Genomic DNA, 14,633 nt, shown 5'->3' with positions numbered 1-14,633 from the left:
TTAATTATCAAAGGCAGTCTTTGTCATAACGTTCTTCTGTGCCTTCTCGTACCGCTGTGAGTGACACAGAATTGCATATATACTTTTCATCATTTTGATTGGAAGCACACATTGTGTGTAATATGGTTTGGCAGCACTTACCTAGCCAAAGAAAACAAATTAATACTAGGCATACTGAAGGCTGTCAGGCATATCACAGATGTGTCAATTTAACTTTGCTTCATCATACACCTTCTCTGCAAACAACTGGTTAAGATGGTGCTAAATAAAAGGGAAGCTACCGATAAATTCTCACACTATAGCAGAGATGGATGGCGGGTAGCAGTGTAATGAAAACCAGCTTGCTTGTGTACTTCTCTTTAAAACTCTGTGGGGATACAGACGGCATAGACAATAATGAAGTTTGTACCCCCCAAAAAAGGGAGGATAGCTTAAACTTGTTCAAATCTTTCTACTCTTTTGGAAGTAACAAAGGGATTTCTTGTTTTAAAAGTCTCTGAGGTGGTGAACCTCAGTTCCTTCTAAGTGTGAAGTAAATAAAGACTTGAAGAAGTGGAGACTCAGAAGGAGCATGGGCAATCCATCTTTAACAAGGGACATCTCCTTTTGTTGCACTTTGCATACATTTTCTGAGGGAGAAAAAAAAACTTGTACTTTCTTTTTGTGTGGCTTATTCAAAATGCAAAAAGAAAAATGAAATTTGAAAAAGAACTTATGCACAGAAAATAGGCAGACACATTTAAATTTTTTTCTCCTCCATGATCAGATGGTTCCCTTGTACATGAAAATTGATTTTTCATTGATTCTAGGAAGATTTTACTTATGTATAATGGCTTTTGAGAATTTAAACAAAAGGCACATTACATAAATATATTTACTTTGCTTTTAATACTCCCAAGGTGAATTAAAATGTTTTAAAAGGTGCTCTTTCCAAGGCAGTTATTATATTTACATTTTATATTTATAAGAATTTATTTGACTTTGAAAAGTGTCTAAAATTATATCCACAGTTAGCAAAAATAGTGAATAATATGAAAAATTACAGAGACCAAGGTACTCATTTAGAGAAAAGAATCCAAATATGGGGTTGTTTAATCAATGGCCCTTTGCCCCCCGTAATTCCAAATTACCATAGAACTTTAACTTCTCCAAAAATGTAAGCTGGCTGTGTTAAATTATGTTTGCTTTTCCATAAATGAAGGAATTCTCTGACAATGCTTTCTTCATCATCACTAATCTATTAAAGTAGAACAGATATTTTGAGGAGGAATATTATGCCTGTAACTATTCATGACCAAAGAAAGGGAAAGATACCTAATGGTTGATGAGAATCGTGTCTTTTCCTATGAGAAAGTGACTGTATACAGTTGGTGGTGGGTCCAATAAATGACGGAAGCATCCCTTTATCCATAGATTTAAGTGAGACCTGCCTCGTCAGTCATGGGATCATAGTGTCACAGATGGAAAAGCAACCATCAGCTGAATTGTACTGAACGACACACTTGGCTAATTCATCTTATTGCTCTACGCATCTAAGGAAAGGCTCATTCTATTCTTGGAGTCTAGACAGAATCAGGAGTTGGGCTCAGGTGGGAGCATGTGGCCGCCTTTTTCTGTTCTCTCCTAGCCGTTCAGCAAAGGGAGGTGAGGAACAAATGGCCAATTTATGCCCAGAAGCCCAAGCAGAGATTCTTCCCCAGGGTCAGAAATTTATTATTCGGTTGTTCAAGTACATTTTAGATTTCTCTTATGTTCTATAAATGTCATTGTTGTCTTTCATGCTCCAAAGAACTACCCATAAATGATTAGGTATGTCTCTCAATTCGTATGAACCATGAACTGGTATAAGCATTTTTTAATAGATAGAAATGGAGAGCAGATCCCCTACTTAGGTTAGCCTGGATGATGATTCTTTCCTCATACCTTTATATAGAACTGTTCAGTTGGTTAAATCTGAAGAATAAGAAAAATACCAAGAGGTTACACACTCTCAAATTGTATTTTTTTTATTTTTTTTATTTCCTTATAGTGAACAAACTTTAATGTCTAGAGCATTTATGAGGGTTTTAATGATTGGAAAATCTGTCCTGAGAATGTGGTCACCATATGTGACAGCCTTGCTTTCTATCTTGTCTTCAGTTTATGGGGTAAGTTCGGTGATATTGTCTATTGTCTTACTTTGCTTACGTTATAGAACCTCTCTGCCTCTACATTGAGATAATCTAAAATGTGGGGGAAATGCCTGCTCAGTTCTTAAAAACTTCCCTCAACCCCCTCAATTGCAGCGATATTTTCCTTTAAAATTTCTGTTTCTGTTCATCTGTTTTGCTAAAGGATCATTTACTTTGATTAAAGGTAAGTACGAGATTCATCGTATTTGCATACACAATATATTTTAACCCCCCCTCGAATTCCAAAGAGATGGCCTTCAACTTTCCATATTTGTTTTCCTTTTGTTTCTGTTTGTTGTACATTCTAGTTGAGTGCTTTTATGGTGTTTTCTTGATTGTTGTCAGTTTGGGGTACTCCCTGCTGACGTTTTTGTTAAGTTAATGTCCTAGCACAAAAATCCCTGGCAAACTGGAGTCTGGCTACAGGGTGTGGAAGATACAGCTTCTGTGTGATTGTGTGTAAATACAGTTAGTTAGTTGGGGGTTTATCAGATAGCTTGGCAGAAGGAGAGAGGAGAAGCACAAACTGTTTTCAGTAACTGTGCTGTTCATACACCTGATAAGATTGAGAGAGCTTTTCGAAATGCTGATAGGCTTTGAATAAGAAAAGAATAATCACTCTGTTACTGGCACCAGCTTATCGGAAACGAAGTAAAATGCCAACACTTTTACATTAGCAAAAGTAAATGTTTCAGACACTCTGTGCCTTTTTTCATTCAAGTTAAATAGTAGGGGTGCTTTTGAGTGTGCCATAATGAATAGAAGGATTTATTACCTTGACTAAATTACAGGTGAATATGTTGATAAAAGAACCTTCAGCATCAACAGCAGCTTCTTTGATAAGCAGGTGCTTCTAGGCTGTACATTCTCTGGAGAAATTAAGTATGCCTTTTTCCACTCCAATTCTATTAAACATCATTTCTGATGTTGGAAGATGCAGTTATGTCCTGTGTCAGTCAAGTCCCCTTGTTTTCCAGCAGATGGGTGACAGGCATTTGAAACTTAGCTTATCAGACTTGTAAAATGCTAGCGTGCTGTTGTTAAATAAGTTAGGGCACGTGGACGTGTATGTCACTTGTGCTGAACCAGCAAAGTCCTATCTAAGAAACCTTGTTTTTTTCCTCAGGAACGGGATGAGATTAATTATAAATTTAGAATGCTTTAATGAGCAGATAAATGCATTTATCCAAGGCACAGCCCATCTTAAAGCACCTCCCCTTACAAAGAGAGAGATATTGGTTTTGCTCTCAATATAAACCATTAACTTTCCCAGTGCAGCCATCTTCTCCTCTTTGTAATTTGACGCCTACAAATAATTTGGTGTATTCAGATTTGATAAATGATAGTGCAAGAGCAGATTGATTGATTTTGGATTACTATTGATTACTCTCAATGAGATCACTGTGACACACTCGGATCAATAGTATTCGATTAAGCAAGGCACCACCGTTCTATACATTCAGCGGCAGTGGGGAATTCAGGAACAGAATGTTCACAAGCTGATAAATTGACAAAGCGTTCAGCTTTAAATAGCCCTTTGTTCAGCACTGGTTCCTTAAAATATATTTCACTGGAAAGTTCATTTTTGCAACTCTGGGCCTTTCTGTGGAAGAAAGGTCATCAGTTTAAGGTTTATTAAATTTTAACTAAAAACAACTGGGCTCCATTTAGGTGTAAAATAATTTAAGTACTTACTGCAGGCAACCTTCATGCTTTTGAGCTGTTGCTCAAAGGTTTCATTCTTTTATGAAGATGTCAATTGTAAACATAAAAATGCATCACTGGAAATGTAATGGTTTAAGATTCAAACCGAAATAAAAATTCCTGCCCGAGGAAAGCACTCTCATCAAAATAAGGTGGTCTTAACTTTCCTCAGAAGTGGGCGTGCTCGGGAGCTGAGCTGTGGGGAGGCAGCAGGTGGAGGGCCTTGATCAAGCACCAGCCACTGCCGCTTTCTCCTCCTTATCACGGGGTGTTCATCGTGTCGCCAGTACTACATGCAAAACACTGAATATCATTTGATCTCAAAGCTGCAACGACTCCTGATACACCGCAGTGTTTCTGTCCTGAGCAAACTTACAGAGTCGCCAGGGGGAAAAGACTCAAGTCCTTCGGTGAAGGATCACGGGAGAGATTTTTTCCATCCTATTCCATCCTGGTGCCCTCTTGGCGCTTGGCATGAAACATGTGCTCTTCTGTTCTATGGGGTTACCTCTCAAAAAAGTGAGTCTTATAGGAAACACTCCACTGAAAATGTGACCCATCCGGTGTGCAAAACTTGATTTCCAGAGAAATTTTGACTGCGAGGGCCTGAGTACCCCAGATCGTCACAGGTTCAATTTCAAAATATACTTCGATCAGTTGTCCCATTTCGATAATAATGAAACGAAACGAACAAAACGAAACTAGGGGTGGCACTCTGAGGGAAAATCAGGAGGAAAGTCAAGTTTGAAATCATGAAATTCCCTGACAAAACTTCAGCCTTTTTTTGCGTGAAAGTGAGAGAATAGGATTCTACTTATATTTTCATGAAACCACATGAAATTGCCATTTTTGTAGGTCAAGAAATAGTCACCTATCAGCATTTTCGTGTGATTCAACATAATAATTGAATTTATTACTCTACTGTTCGTATTATGTAAACAGATTGAAAGGGACAACTCTTATTTTTTTAAATTTTATTTTATGATGGGCTGTGTCAGGTTATGGGAGACACATGTATTCTGTCTACAATTAAGGCAAATATATCATAGTATTATTTTTAACACCGATATTTGTTTTCTTTTACACTTGAGAGAGTTCCCAAGTAGACAGTATTATGCACGCTGAAAAAGTATGCATTTATCTGGCTTCTCACCTGTTGTAGCTAAGTAGCTTCTGAGAATCCCTGTGACTTTTCCCTCTGCCAAGGAAGAGCACAGCACAAGCAAGGGAGTAGGCTCACATGCTGAGCCTCCAAAAAAGAGCACATTGCTAAGGGTAGATAGGAAACAAATTGGGGAAAAGATGCCAACACCTCAAGCATTTCATCCTCACTTCATTCATTAGCAGAACCTTAACATGCTAGTTAGCACTTTGCACGCTTCCCCCCAGAGAAGTATTAAAACTGTGCTCCATTAAATCTGCACCATTGTGGGTGAGGCAGACGCAGAAAGCCCTGACTTGGCCGCGGAGCCCATGATGCTTTATTGGCTGTGGCAGGTAGAAAAGGTGCTTCGGGAGATGTAATAAAGCGATCCCAGAGTTCCCATTTGACCCCTCATATGTGCCGCTCGTCCTGGAGCTGTGCCGTGCTGGCCAGTAGGGGCTTTCTGGGCCCACCTGTAGGCAGAGTCCAGCTCCCAGAGAGGAAGGAAATGGGCTCGGGATCTGTAGGCAGGAGAGAGGGGCCCCCGTGCCGCTGTGGGCCATGTCAGCCCCAAGTGCATCCTGACTTAGGGTCATGTCAGGACTGGGTCAGTTTTTCTCACTCTGGGTAAGCGCACGGCAACTTATGTCTTGTTTCGGAGCAGAGGAGGGTGGGCATCGTTTACTGCAAACTTGATTGAGTGGATGCCTCCAACTGGTCCCACTGTCAGTCTCGGAGTTTTTCCTCAGTAGTGTATTCCCCCCTGTCTGTGGCACTGAATTTGATTTATCGCTGGTACTAAGATCAAAAAAGAAGTCATTCCTTTTGATGTTTGCTATTAGGCACATGCAGTGCAGGGTGGGAGGCTGGGGGAGAGCGGTCGTAGCATCCAAGTCACTGTCCTGGTCACACGGTGGCCACTGATGGTGCAACATATATTTTGTATCTCTGTTCATTTTGGATGTAAAATGCTATGAGTAGAGAGGTTAGCCATAGGGCATTTCAAATTCCTATTTAGGTTTGTTTCGGGTACAGATTCTTTGGGGAAGGACACAAAGCGTGTGTACACCTGATTAGGACACATTTTTGTTTAAACTGCATGGGCGTTAATTTCACCAAAAGCCGTACAAAGCTGAGGACTATAAATGAGCCAATGGGGTTCAGTCTTTCTTTCAAAAAAGAGCAATTGGTTGCATTTATTGTTGGGTGACTAACTTGGGACATCGGAGGCTTATTTGCAAACGAGAGGAAAGATTTGCCGGGGTCGGCTTGTCCCGTCTTCTGGACCCTGGTCAGGCTTTGTTTGCAGCTCTGTACAGTAGCTTTTGTCCAGCTTCTCTGTGAGTGGGATTTCTCTGAGCAGCGTGAGCCCCAGCCCATCAGCAGGCTGCTAGTCAGCAGCAGGTGTGAACAACATAAAACAGGATTAACACTGAACCAAAGTGTGTACTAAAAACAGAACCCCTGCCTTGCTTTTAAAAGGACGGCAGGCCTGGAAGATAGAAGCCACTGTGGTCCCGTACACTCCGTGTTTACTAAACAGTGTTCAATGAACTATGCAAATGGCTAGGCCTGCAAGGAATCGTGTCCTCTCTCTGTCTCTCTCTCTCTCTTTTTTAAACTGTAAACTCAAAACTTCGGTAGAAAATTCTTCTTAGACTTTCAGAGGGGAAACACAAAACAGAACCAATGTGAGCTGGATAAATCTTGAACAAGGATTACAGTTAATATGGCAAAGGCACTGTCCTTACTTACTCTAAAGTTGATGGTTATTCAGTGTGCTGTTTTTCCAGCCTCTAAAAGATTTTATCGGTTGGTTTATCCTATGATTTTTGTGTGTGTTTAATTATGTGACTTCTTTATGTTTTTCACCTAGGGAGGTGAACCACAAAGAGATAAAATAAGTAATTTTATTAGAGAATGTACCCCCTCTCCCCAAATTCTTTTTTTCAGTCAGTGATACCTACATATGAAGAAGAAAGCCAGCCGGCACACACAAAAAATCATAGTTAATTTAGGAAGACCGCATGGGTTTAACAAATTGGGCATTGCATCAAATTTATGGCATTTGAGTCACCTTATCAATATTTTGTTTAGGAAAGAGAAAAATGGCACTTAAAATATATTTCTCTTTTTAACTTTTGCTAATTATAGTATTTATTGTATGTTTGGATAAAATTTAAAAATTCGGATATCTGTGTTTTATCACGTTTAGACTGACTTGTCTTATAGAGCTTTAGAAGTTGGTCACATCTAGGAGGGGGTCTGAAACGGGGAACTAATCCAACCAGTTAGAGAAATTGTATTATAAATAGATACATAAACACACACACACATATACAAACACATGCCTACACTATTCTTTCAGCACATGTAAAACAAATGTAGGGTTTTTTTGTGTGTATATTTAATGTCATTACTCTGATTTCTGACACAGCAAAAATATGTTCAACTGTAGATATTTATATACGATGGATCTGTTCAAGAATATCATATATACTGTACGAAAGGATAATTTTGAGATGTTAAAAATCACAATTATAATTTATCATTCACTTCGAGTAACATCTGATAACAAATATTACCTTCATTATCTTTTATATCCAGGCCTTAAATTGAAATTACCTTTCATTCCTTCACTCTTTGCTTTTACTTACTGTTTTTTTATTTTTAAAATAGCAGGTTTTTTTAGGTGAGACTTTGCTGCTTTTTATTTTAGAAGGAATATTGTCTGCCAGTTTAATTGTGGCAGTCTTAACACACATTGAATACACCGAGAATATCCAAATCATTATGAAATACATAAATTCTAAAATTATATTTTAATTCCACAGTTACTATCTTTAAATGTTAACTTACAGCCATTTGCCTTATAATGCGTTTCTTTCTAAGAAATGTCCATCCGCTTCTGTTTAGTATTATTAAGTACCCTCTTAGTTAATTAGGTTGTGGGCAAATAGTTTAATGATAGTTAATAAAATCAAGTTTAAAAAATATCAGTTTAACATTGATTTTGGAAGTGTATTTTTCATAACCAACTCTCTGGTGTCAAATTGATGGCTTATAGTAACTTTTCATGTTGCATCAAAAAAGATTACATGCATTGTTTTGCAATTTTTTTAAATCATTAAAGTTATCAATTTAGTGCATTACACTACATTTTCTTGATCATTCATTCAAAACTATTCGACTGTGTACAAGGACTGTCCTGGGGCCTGAGATCCTGAAATAAATGATAAAAATTATAAAATGATCTTGGGTGCATAAAAACCACTTAAAAATGTGGCTTTTTATACCAGTGTCTCTAGTTTAAACTTGGTCAATCTTCAAAAATGATTTCAGGATTTTAGGTAGCAGGAGTTTTAAAACTTAAGCATACCGAAGGGTCCAGCCTAATTTTCTGGTTTTGGCTTTTTAGGACTGATACGACGTTAGCACCATGAACACAGTCAGGAGTGGTACATTCAGATCCTGAGTATTTGAAGGGTGTGATTGAGGGGGGCGGCGGGGGGGTGGTGGTGGTCTTGGAGCAGTCAAGTCTGGCCTGGCCTGTGTTTCCTCAGCTAAAAAAGCCATTTTGACACTGCTTCCTTGTGAAGCCGTTGAGGATTTGATCACCAAAGTTGCCTTTACATCTTAAAATGCTCTGAATTCCTTGTGTATGGTTTGTTTTTCAGAGTGGAAATGAGAGGGAAGCAAATGCTTTAAAAGATCATGTAAAAAAATATTTCATAGATCATAGGGAAAGCAAGGGGGATTTATTTGAGCTCTGGAAGGTTTATGTGGTTTGACTTTAAGGGAACGGTTTGAGTTCATAAACTCATTCTAATCAAAATAAATGACTATGGAAAGGTAGTTTCTGTAAGAAAACCTTGCCCTTAATCTTGAGATAATTTCACAGCTACTGTCTGTCCAGAATTCCTGCAAAACTGCCCCATAGAGTTCCCAGAAGCCTGGGATTTCAATTTGTCTGTCTCTGTGCAGCCTCTCTTCAGTGGATGCATTTTTATTAAAGTGTTTTATTTATTTATTTTTTTGAAGATACAGATTGGTTCGCTTCAGGTCATTAAAATTATTGTCTTTCACATTTTTAGGTGTTTATAATTAGATGATTAGTGAAGTTAGGTAATAAGATTTATATTGGCATCAGTTAAGTTTATAGAAGGATTAAAATCATGGTATCATGGTATCATTGCCAATCAGAATATGCCAGAAATATCTCCGGAGAATTTTTGTCAAGTGTTTATGCTCAATTAAAATTTATACTACATGTTACTGAGTGACTGTCTCATGATAGCTTGGCATCATGATGTTGTAAGCTTCCAATTGCAAGTGATAGGTAATGCAATTTTTTTTGTGTGTTTCAGTACCATAGATTATAAACTTTGGAGGGGAAATGCCACACTTTTGGAAATGACACCAGAAATATAAGACAAAGAGCTGTCCCGGTTTGGGTATAGCTAATATTTTCTGTAATGCCAAAAAAATATAAGATTGTGGTTTTTATCTCTTCCACTCGATAGATAGATGCAAAGGGCAGCTTACCTTTATGTGAGACACTGCAGACGCGAGCTGAGTCATCAACTCACCTATGTTTTCGCTTCATTTGTGGTTTTGCAAAATATTTGTGAAAATGTTTCCCCCCACAGTCTTCTTGACTTCTCCATGTCACTCCCTCTAATCCTCCTTTCTTCATTTTTTATTAAGCCGAGGTAAAATTTTGCCGTGGATGCATCCTTCTTTATGCATAGTGCCAAAATGCATTGCGAAACCTTCACCAAAGTCTTAAAAAAAAAAAAAGAAAAAGAAAAAGAAAAAGAAAAAAAAGAAAACCCACTAACAAAGCAACAGCATAAAACATCGGGGGTTGCTGGGGGGTGGGGGGCGGGGAGGAAGAGGGCAGCTGGTAATTTATGATTCCTCTAATATCACATGTAAAGGATTTGCCAGCGCCCCACTTCCACCCCACCCCCAAACTACACACCGCTCAGTGTTAGGATGATGATAATGTACCTGGAAGGAAAACGCAGTCCATGCCGAAGCAAGCAGCATCAGACAGGGCGCCTTGCCATCTGCCCCACCTGCTGCTTTTCTGAGTCCATCTGGTGACTGCAATAGCTCATTGTAGGCCTCTTCTGAGGAACATTCGGGCTGAAAAGCAGGCAGTGTGAATTATTTAGGTAGCTAGTATAAATAAATAGAGGGAAAGGAGAAGGGTAACAGGGGAAGGGTCTGAAAGCACCTCGTGCTCCCTTCGCCCTGGGTGCTTTGGAATGCTCAAATGCACGAAAGCATTTGATTTGCATATAGATTTAGATGTATAGATCATTGTGCAGATTACAAACCAATGAGTTTTATCTAGATTTAGATAGCGCTCAGCCTGCTTTGCACTTAAAATATGGCCAGCTTCAGGTAGGGAACCTTTGGGGACGTTCAGCATAAGTGAAACTGATGAAATGTAATATTTTTAGGCATTGATTTAGCAGAAATAAAACAACTGTGTGCCCTTTCTGAAACAGATGATTTTTGTGTGTGGGGGGGGGGGCAACACATTTGACTTTTAGTGAATTGTAATTTATATATATTGTGTCTTCTTTTTTTTCTACTAGACAGAAACAATTAGAATAAATTTCTTTGTTAACTTTTATTTGTATATGTGGCCAGTCAAAAATATGTAAGTTAGCTCTTATGTACAAAACACTCTCACCGAAATCAGTATGCACGTGAATATATACGAAGTATAAAATGAAAGACTTCAGTCCTAGAAATCTGTGTATGACTTTGTATTTTGGGGTCTGCATAAACCACATGGAGGGGAATTACCTGATTAATGCAAAATGAACTACTTAAATTGTAAACTGGAATCAAATAAGTCATTTATACTGAAATATATTATTGAAATAAGAAAAGCTTATCATATATATCTAACAAGGTGGGTTTATAAGGCTATAGTTGTCACTGAAGTGTAGGAAGATCTAGTTTGTATAAAAAATATTCTAAATCGTGGGGGTGCCCGGTGGGATCAGTCGATTAGAGCATGCTGTTCTTGGTCTCAGGGGCGTGAGTTCCAGCCCCACACAGGGTATACAGATTACTTAAAAAAAGAAAAAGTACACTTGTTGTCATGAACACTGAGCAATGTATAGAATTGTCCAATCACTATATTGTACACCTGAAAGTAATATAATACTGTATGTTAATTATGCTGGAATTAAAATTTAAAAATATTCTAAATTGTAAATGAAGGTTTAGAACTATGAATGGAATTGGGGGTCTCCAGACTTGAAACAGTCTGTTCCTGTTTTCTTTACTGAGACTCATTGAGAGGATAATATAAATTTAGGGTGGGAATGGGGGCTTCAGTTAAATGAGTTTATGATTCTTTATCTACTGTTCTTGTATTTTACTTTTTGATTAATACAAATGTATGGATAAGGTTATATGTTATTTATAGCCTGTTAATTTTTAACTGCAAGCCTAAAAAGGGGCTCCAGAGAGCTTGAAAAAGAGCATGTTTGGGGAATATTTTCTTCCCTGGTTCTGTATGTACAGAAAGCAGTGTGACGTCTTGTGCTCCAGAATAGACTGGAGTCTTTAGGGTTTGTTCACTCCATCCCATTTGACTCCATTCAGTTGCAAAGGGAAGTTAATGGATCTGCTTTTTTGAGCCAGTAAAGCTCTAGCCGGCACTTAAATAAGCAACATCTATCTGGAGCAAAATATGCATGAAAATGAATCATACTGCTAATTCAAAATAGAACCAGTAACCCACTTCATCTTTGTTCAGATAAAGTGCTTTTTATTCAAGGAAATTTATTTATAACCAATCTCTTTCCAAAAAGTATTTGAGATGACTCCTTTTTATCCGCATTTGAAACCATTTTCTGGTGCCAAAGGAAATGAGGTATTTGTCCTCAGCCAAGTAGCTCCGTAAAATTTAAGGGCACTAAATAAAATTCAGGACCATTCGGCAACAGCTAGTTCATCCCCTCACGCGCTCTTTCTGTCTTTGGCCCCACATTTCCTCCCTTGATCCCCCAGCTAGCTCTCTCCTCCGCTGAATCACATGACCCCCACCCCCAGCTTTTGAGAACATGCCATGATAAAAATACCCCCCCCCCAAGAGTGTATTTTTCCACCATTAGTAACAAGGACTTTTACTTACTCTTCTTAAATTACCTTTTCCTGAAAAACAGTCTATTCCTCCCAGAGTCACTTGGATACTGTTTGCTGCTGACGGAATGCCTCCTCTTGCCAGGCAGAGGACAAAGTTAGCAGAGAGGTGAATTAATTAGAAGTAACATGTATGTATCAGTGGTAGTGGGAATTGACTCCGGGTTTAATCGCTAACTTCAGGGGACAGTTAAAGATATTTTGAGGCTCCATCGGCATACAAAGTAATGAAGTGTTTTAGAAAAAAAATATATCTGTACAAGAACACAGACTTTTGGGCAACCTGGGTGGCTCAGTCGGTTGAGGGACCGATTTCAGCTCAGGTCATGATCTCAGGGTCCACCCTCAATGCAGAGTCTCCTTGTCTCACTCCATCCCCCTGCTTGCATGCACTTTCTGTTTCTCAAATAAATAAATAAAATCTTAAGAAAAAAAAAACAACACAAACCTTTTACGTATTGCCTTCATTGCTCCTATTTACCATGACTTGTATTGCTCGTTTTTAAAATTTTGTTTTCATTGAAGATTTACAGGCAAGACTCCTCCTGAGTATTGTTTTATCTTTTTTTGTGTTCTGATGTTTGGGTGTTAGAAGGACTCTCCAGAATGGACAGGGCTAGCTTTATATTATCTTTGAATAATTCACATGCATATAATTTTGTCAGATCATGGGCTTGTGTTAGTTTTGCCTGGAACACATAAAAACTAACTTTACCCTATGATCATGATAAAAATATTCGTCGCGAAAAGAGGAGTTTAGAGTATATTTATTTCCATGAATTGCAGTGGAAACTTAGTAGCCGAACATGTATTGACAGGTCGTACTTGCTGTAAACATCACTTTTTAGCATTTTACGGATTTCTTCTTTCATCCTCTCTTATAAGACCAGAAGATCCATAATATGGATGTTAATTTTACTTTTATTCAATCGGTATTTTCACTGAAGGTGTTACTTAAAGATCTGAATATCAGCTTTTAGAGAAAGCTTTGTGCCCAAATATTTGCAAGGAATTTTAAGAGAGAGATTTCATAAGCTGTCAAGGAAAATACCCAGAAGGAAATTAATTAGTGTTACTACTTGCTTTTTAAGAGTGTTGACTTTATAATTATGTAGTCAGTTGGTAAGTCTAATGATTTCATTAGAACCAAAAAATAAATAAAATAAATGTTAATAAAAGCCTTCGTGTAACATATTATATATATTAAAAGTAAATCTCCTTTTAGTGGTTCTTGAAATTTGCCATTGACAGTTTAGTCAAATCAGCTATATTTCTGAAGGCTAGCTGCTTTGAATACTGCACTCTAATAACAGTTATGGTGTTATTAATTATATGGGGTAAGTAGCAAATAGTAGCATCCATGTTGCTCCTTAATAGCCTCCCATAAAGAACTTCATTACCCCATTCATGGGGAAGAAGAGGGATAGTAATAATAAATCATGCGTATTTTTATGGGCTTATAAGTGAGGAGGGAAGGTGACTATTTGGGGTTTCCCCAAAGCAAGGCTAGTAATAGAATGGCATTTACTTAAGCACTGAAGATAGCACGGCCTGGTCATCTTTTGTTTTGGGGTGTCACAACTGGCCCAGGCATGATGCCAAATTTTTTTAGATTCTTAAAATGTGTAGATTAGAGCTAGGTTGTATTTGATGGGACAGAACCAATGGCAGGAGAGGAGACAGATCTGCTGATGAGTGCAAACAGAAGGAGCAGCATCTGTGCACACACAGGGATGAGGCAGGTTGGAGAAATCTCTCTGAGGGCCTTTCTGCTAAGCATTTCCTGTCAACATCTAGCAGAATGTCCTATGTTAATCTCAGGGTTGTAGTTAGAGGGTCATGTTGGGTACAGGTTTTAAAAATAATGCACTTTTTTTGAGATGGAAGATATTATGGTACTTTATTTTGGGATGGAAGATACTATGCTACAAACTATGGGTTTGGAAGCCAGAGAAATTTATGCTGTTACTTAAAATATGTTAAGTTTAATGATCTAATAAAGTAGCATGCAAAAAGTGTTTGGCGAGAGTGGGCACTCAATAAATATTTCATGCCCCTCCTGCTTTGCTTTTAATAATAGGGTTGTTCGTAGCACTAGAAGGAAAGTACAAAACTGAGATTTCACTTCTCAAAGCCAAATTAGCTTCTTACCTCAACCGACAAATTCTGAAGTTGAAATGAGTCATAATAAGGATTAGTCAGGGAAGCTTGAATTGAACCTATTTCTCGTGCATGTGTGACTCCTTATCAGTCTCCTACTACCTATAATTGCTGGATTCACTTTCTGAAATTAGCAAAGGGGAAAGCAAAGCAAAGACAGAAACCTAACCACTTGCAATTTTCTTCCCTGCCTAGAATGTTAGGGTAAGAATAGGACTATAAAAATATAAATAGTTAATTATTATTATTGGGAAATATAGAAATAAAACTATGAAGGAGCA

At 38.1% G+C, this 14,633-nt stretch overlaps 1 protein-coding gene across 5 annotated transcripts in view; it reads left to right on the top strand.

Moving 5' to 3' along the window:
* Positions 1–14,633, top strand: part of ESRRG (estrogen related receptor gamma) — a 605,699-nt gene that overhangs the window by 389,496 nt on the left and 201,570 nt on the right. The window contains exon 1 of one of the 5 annotated variants that reach the window (XM_057315050.1): positions 2,056–2,147. The exons of the other annotated variants lie outside the window; for them this stretch is intronic. Within the exon in view, the coding sequence (XP_057171033.1) occupies positions 2,143–2,147 (5 nt within the window). The 5' untranslated portion in view covers positions 2,056–2,142. Of the gene's footprint in view, positions 1–2,055; positions 2,148–14,633 lie in introns of those variants that run through there. 5 annotated transcript variants of the gene reach the window in all.

Source organism: Ursus arctos, unplaced genomic scaffold (genome assembly GCF_023065955.2).
Source record: "Ursus arctos isolate Adak ecotype North America unplaced genomic scaffold, UrsArc2.0 scaffold_2, whole genome shotgun sequence".
Taxonomy (NCBI): Eukaryota; Metazoa; Chordata; class Mammalia; order Carnivora; family Ursidae; genus Ursus; species Ursus arctos.
Note: the sequence above shows the minus strand (reverse complement) of the source record. Positions and strands in the feature narration are given on the sequence as shown.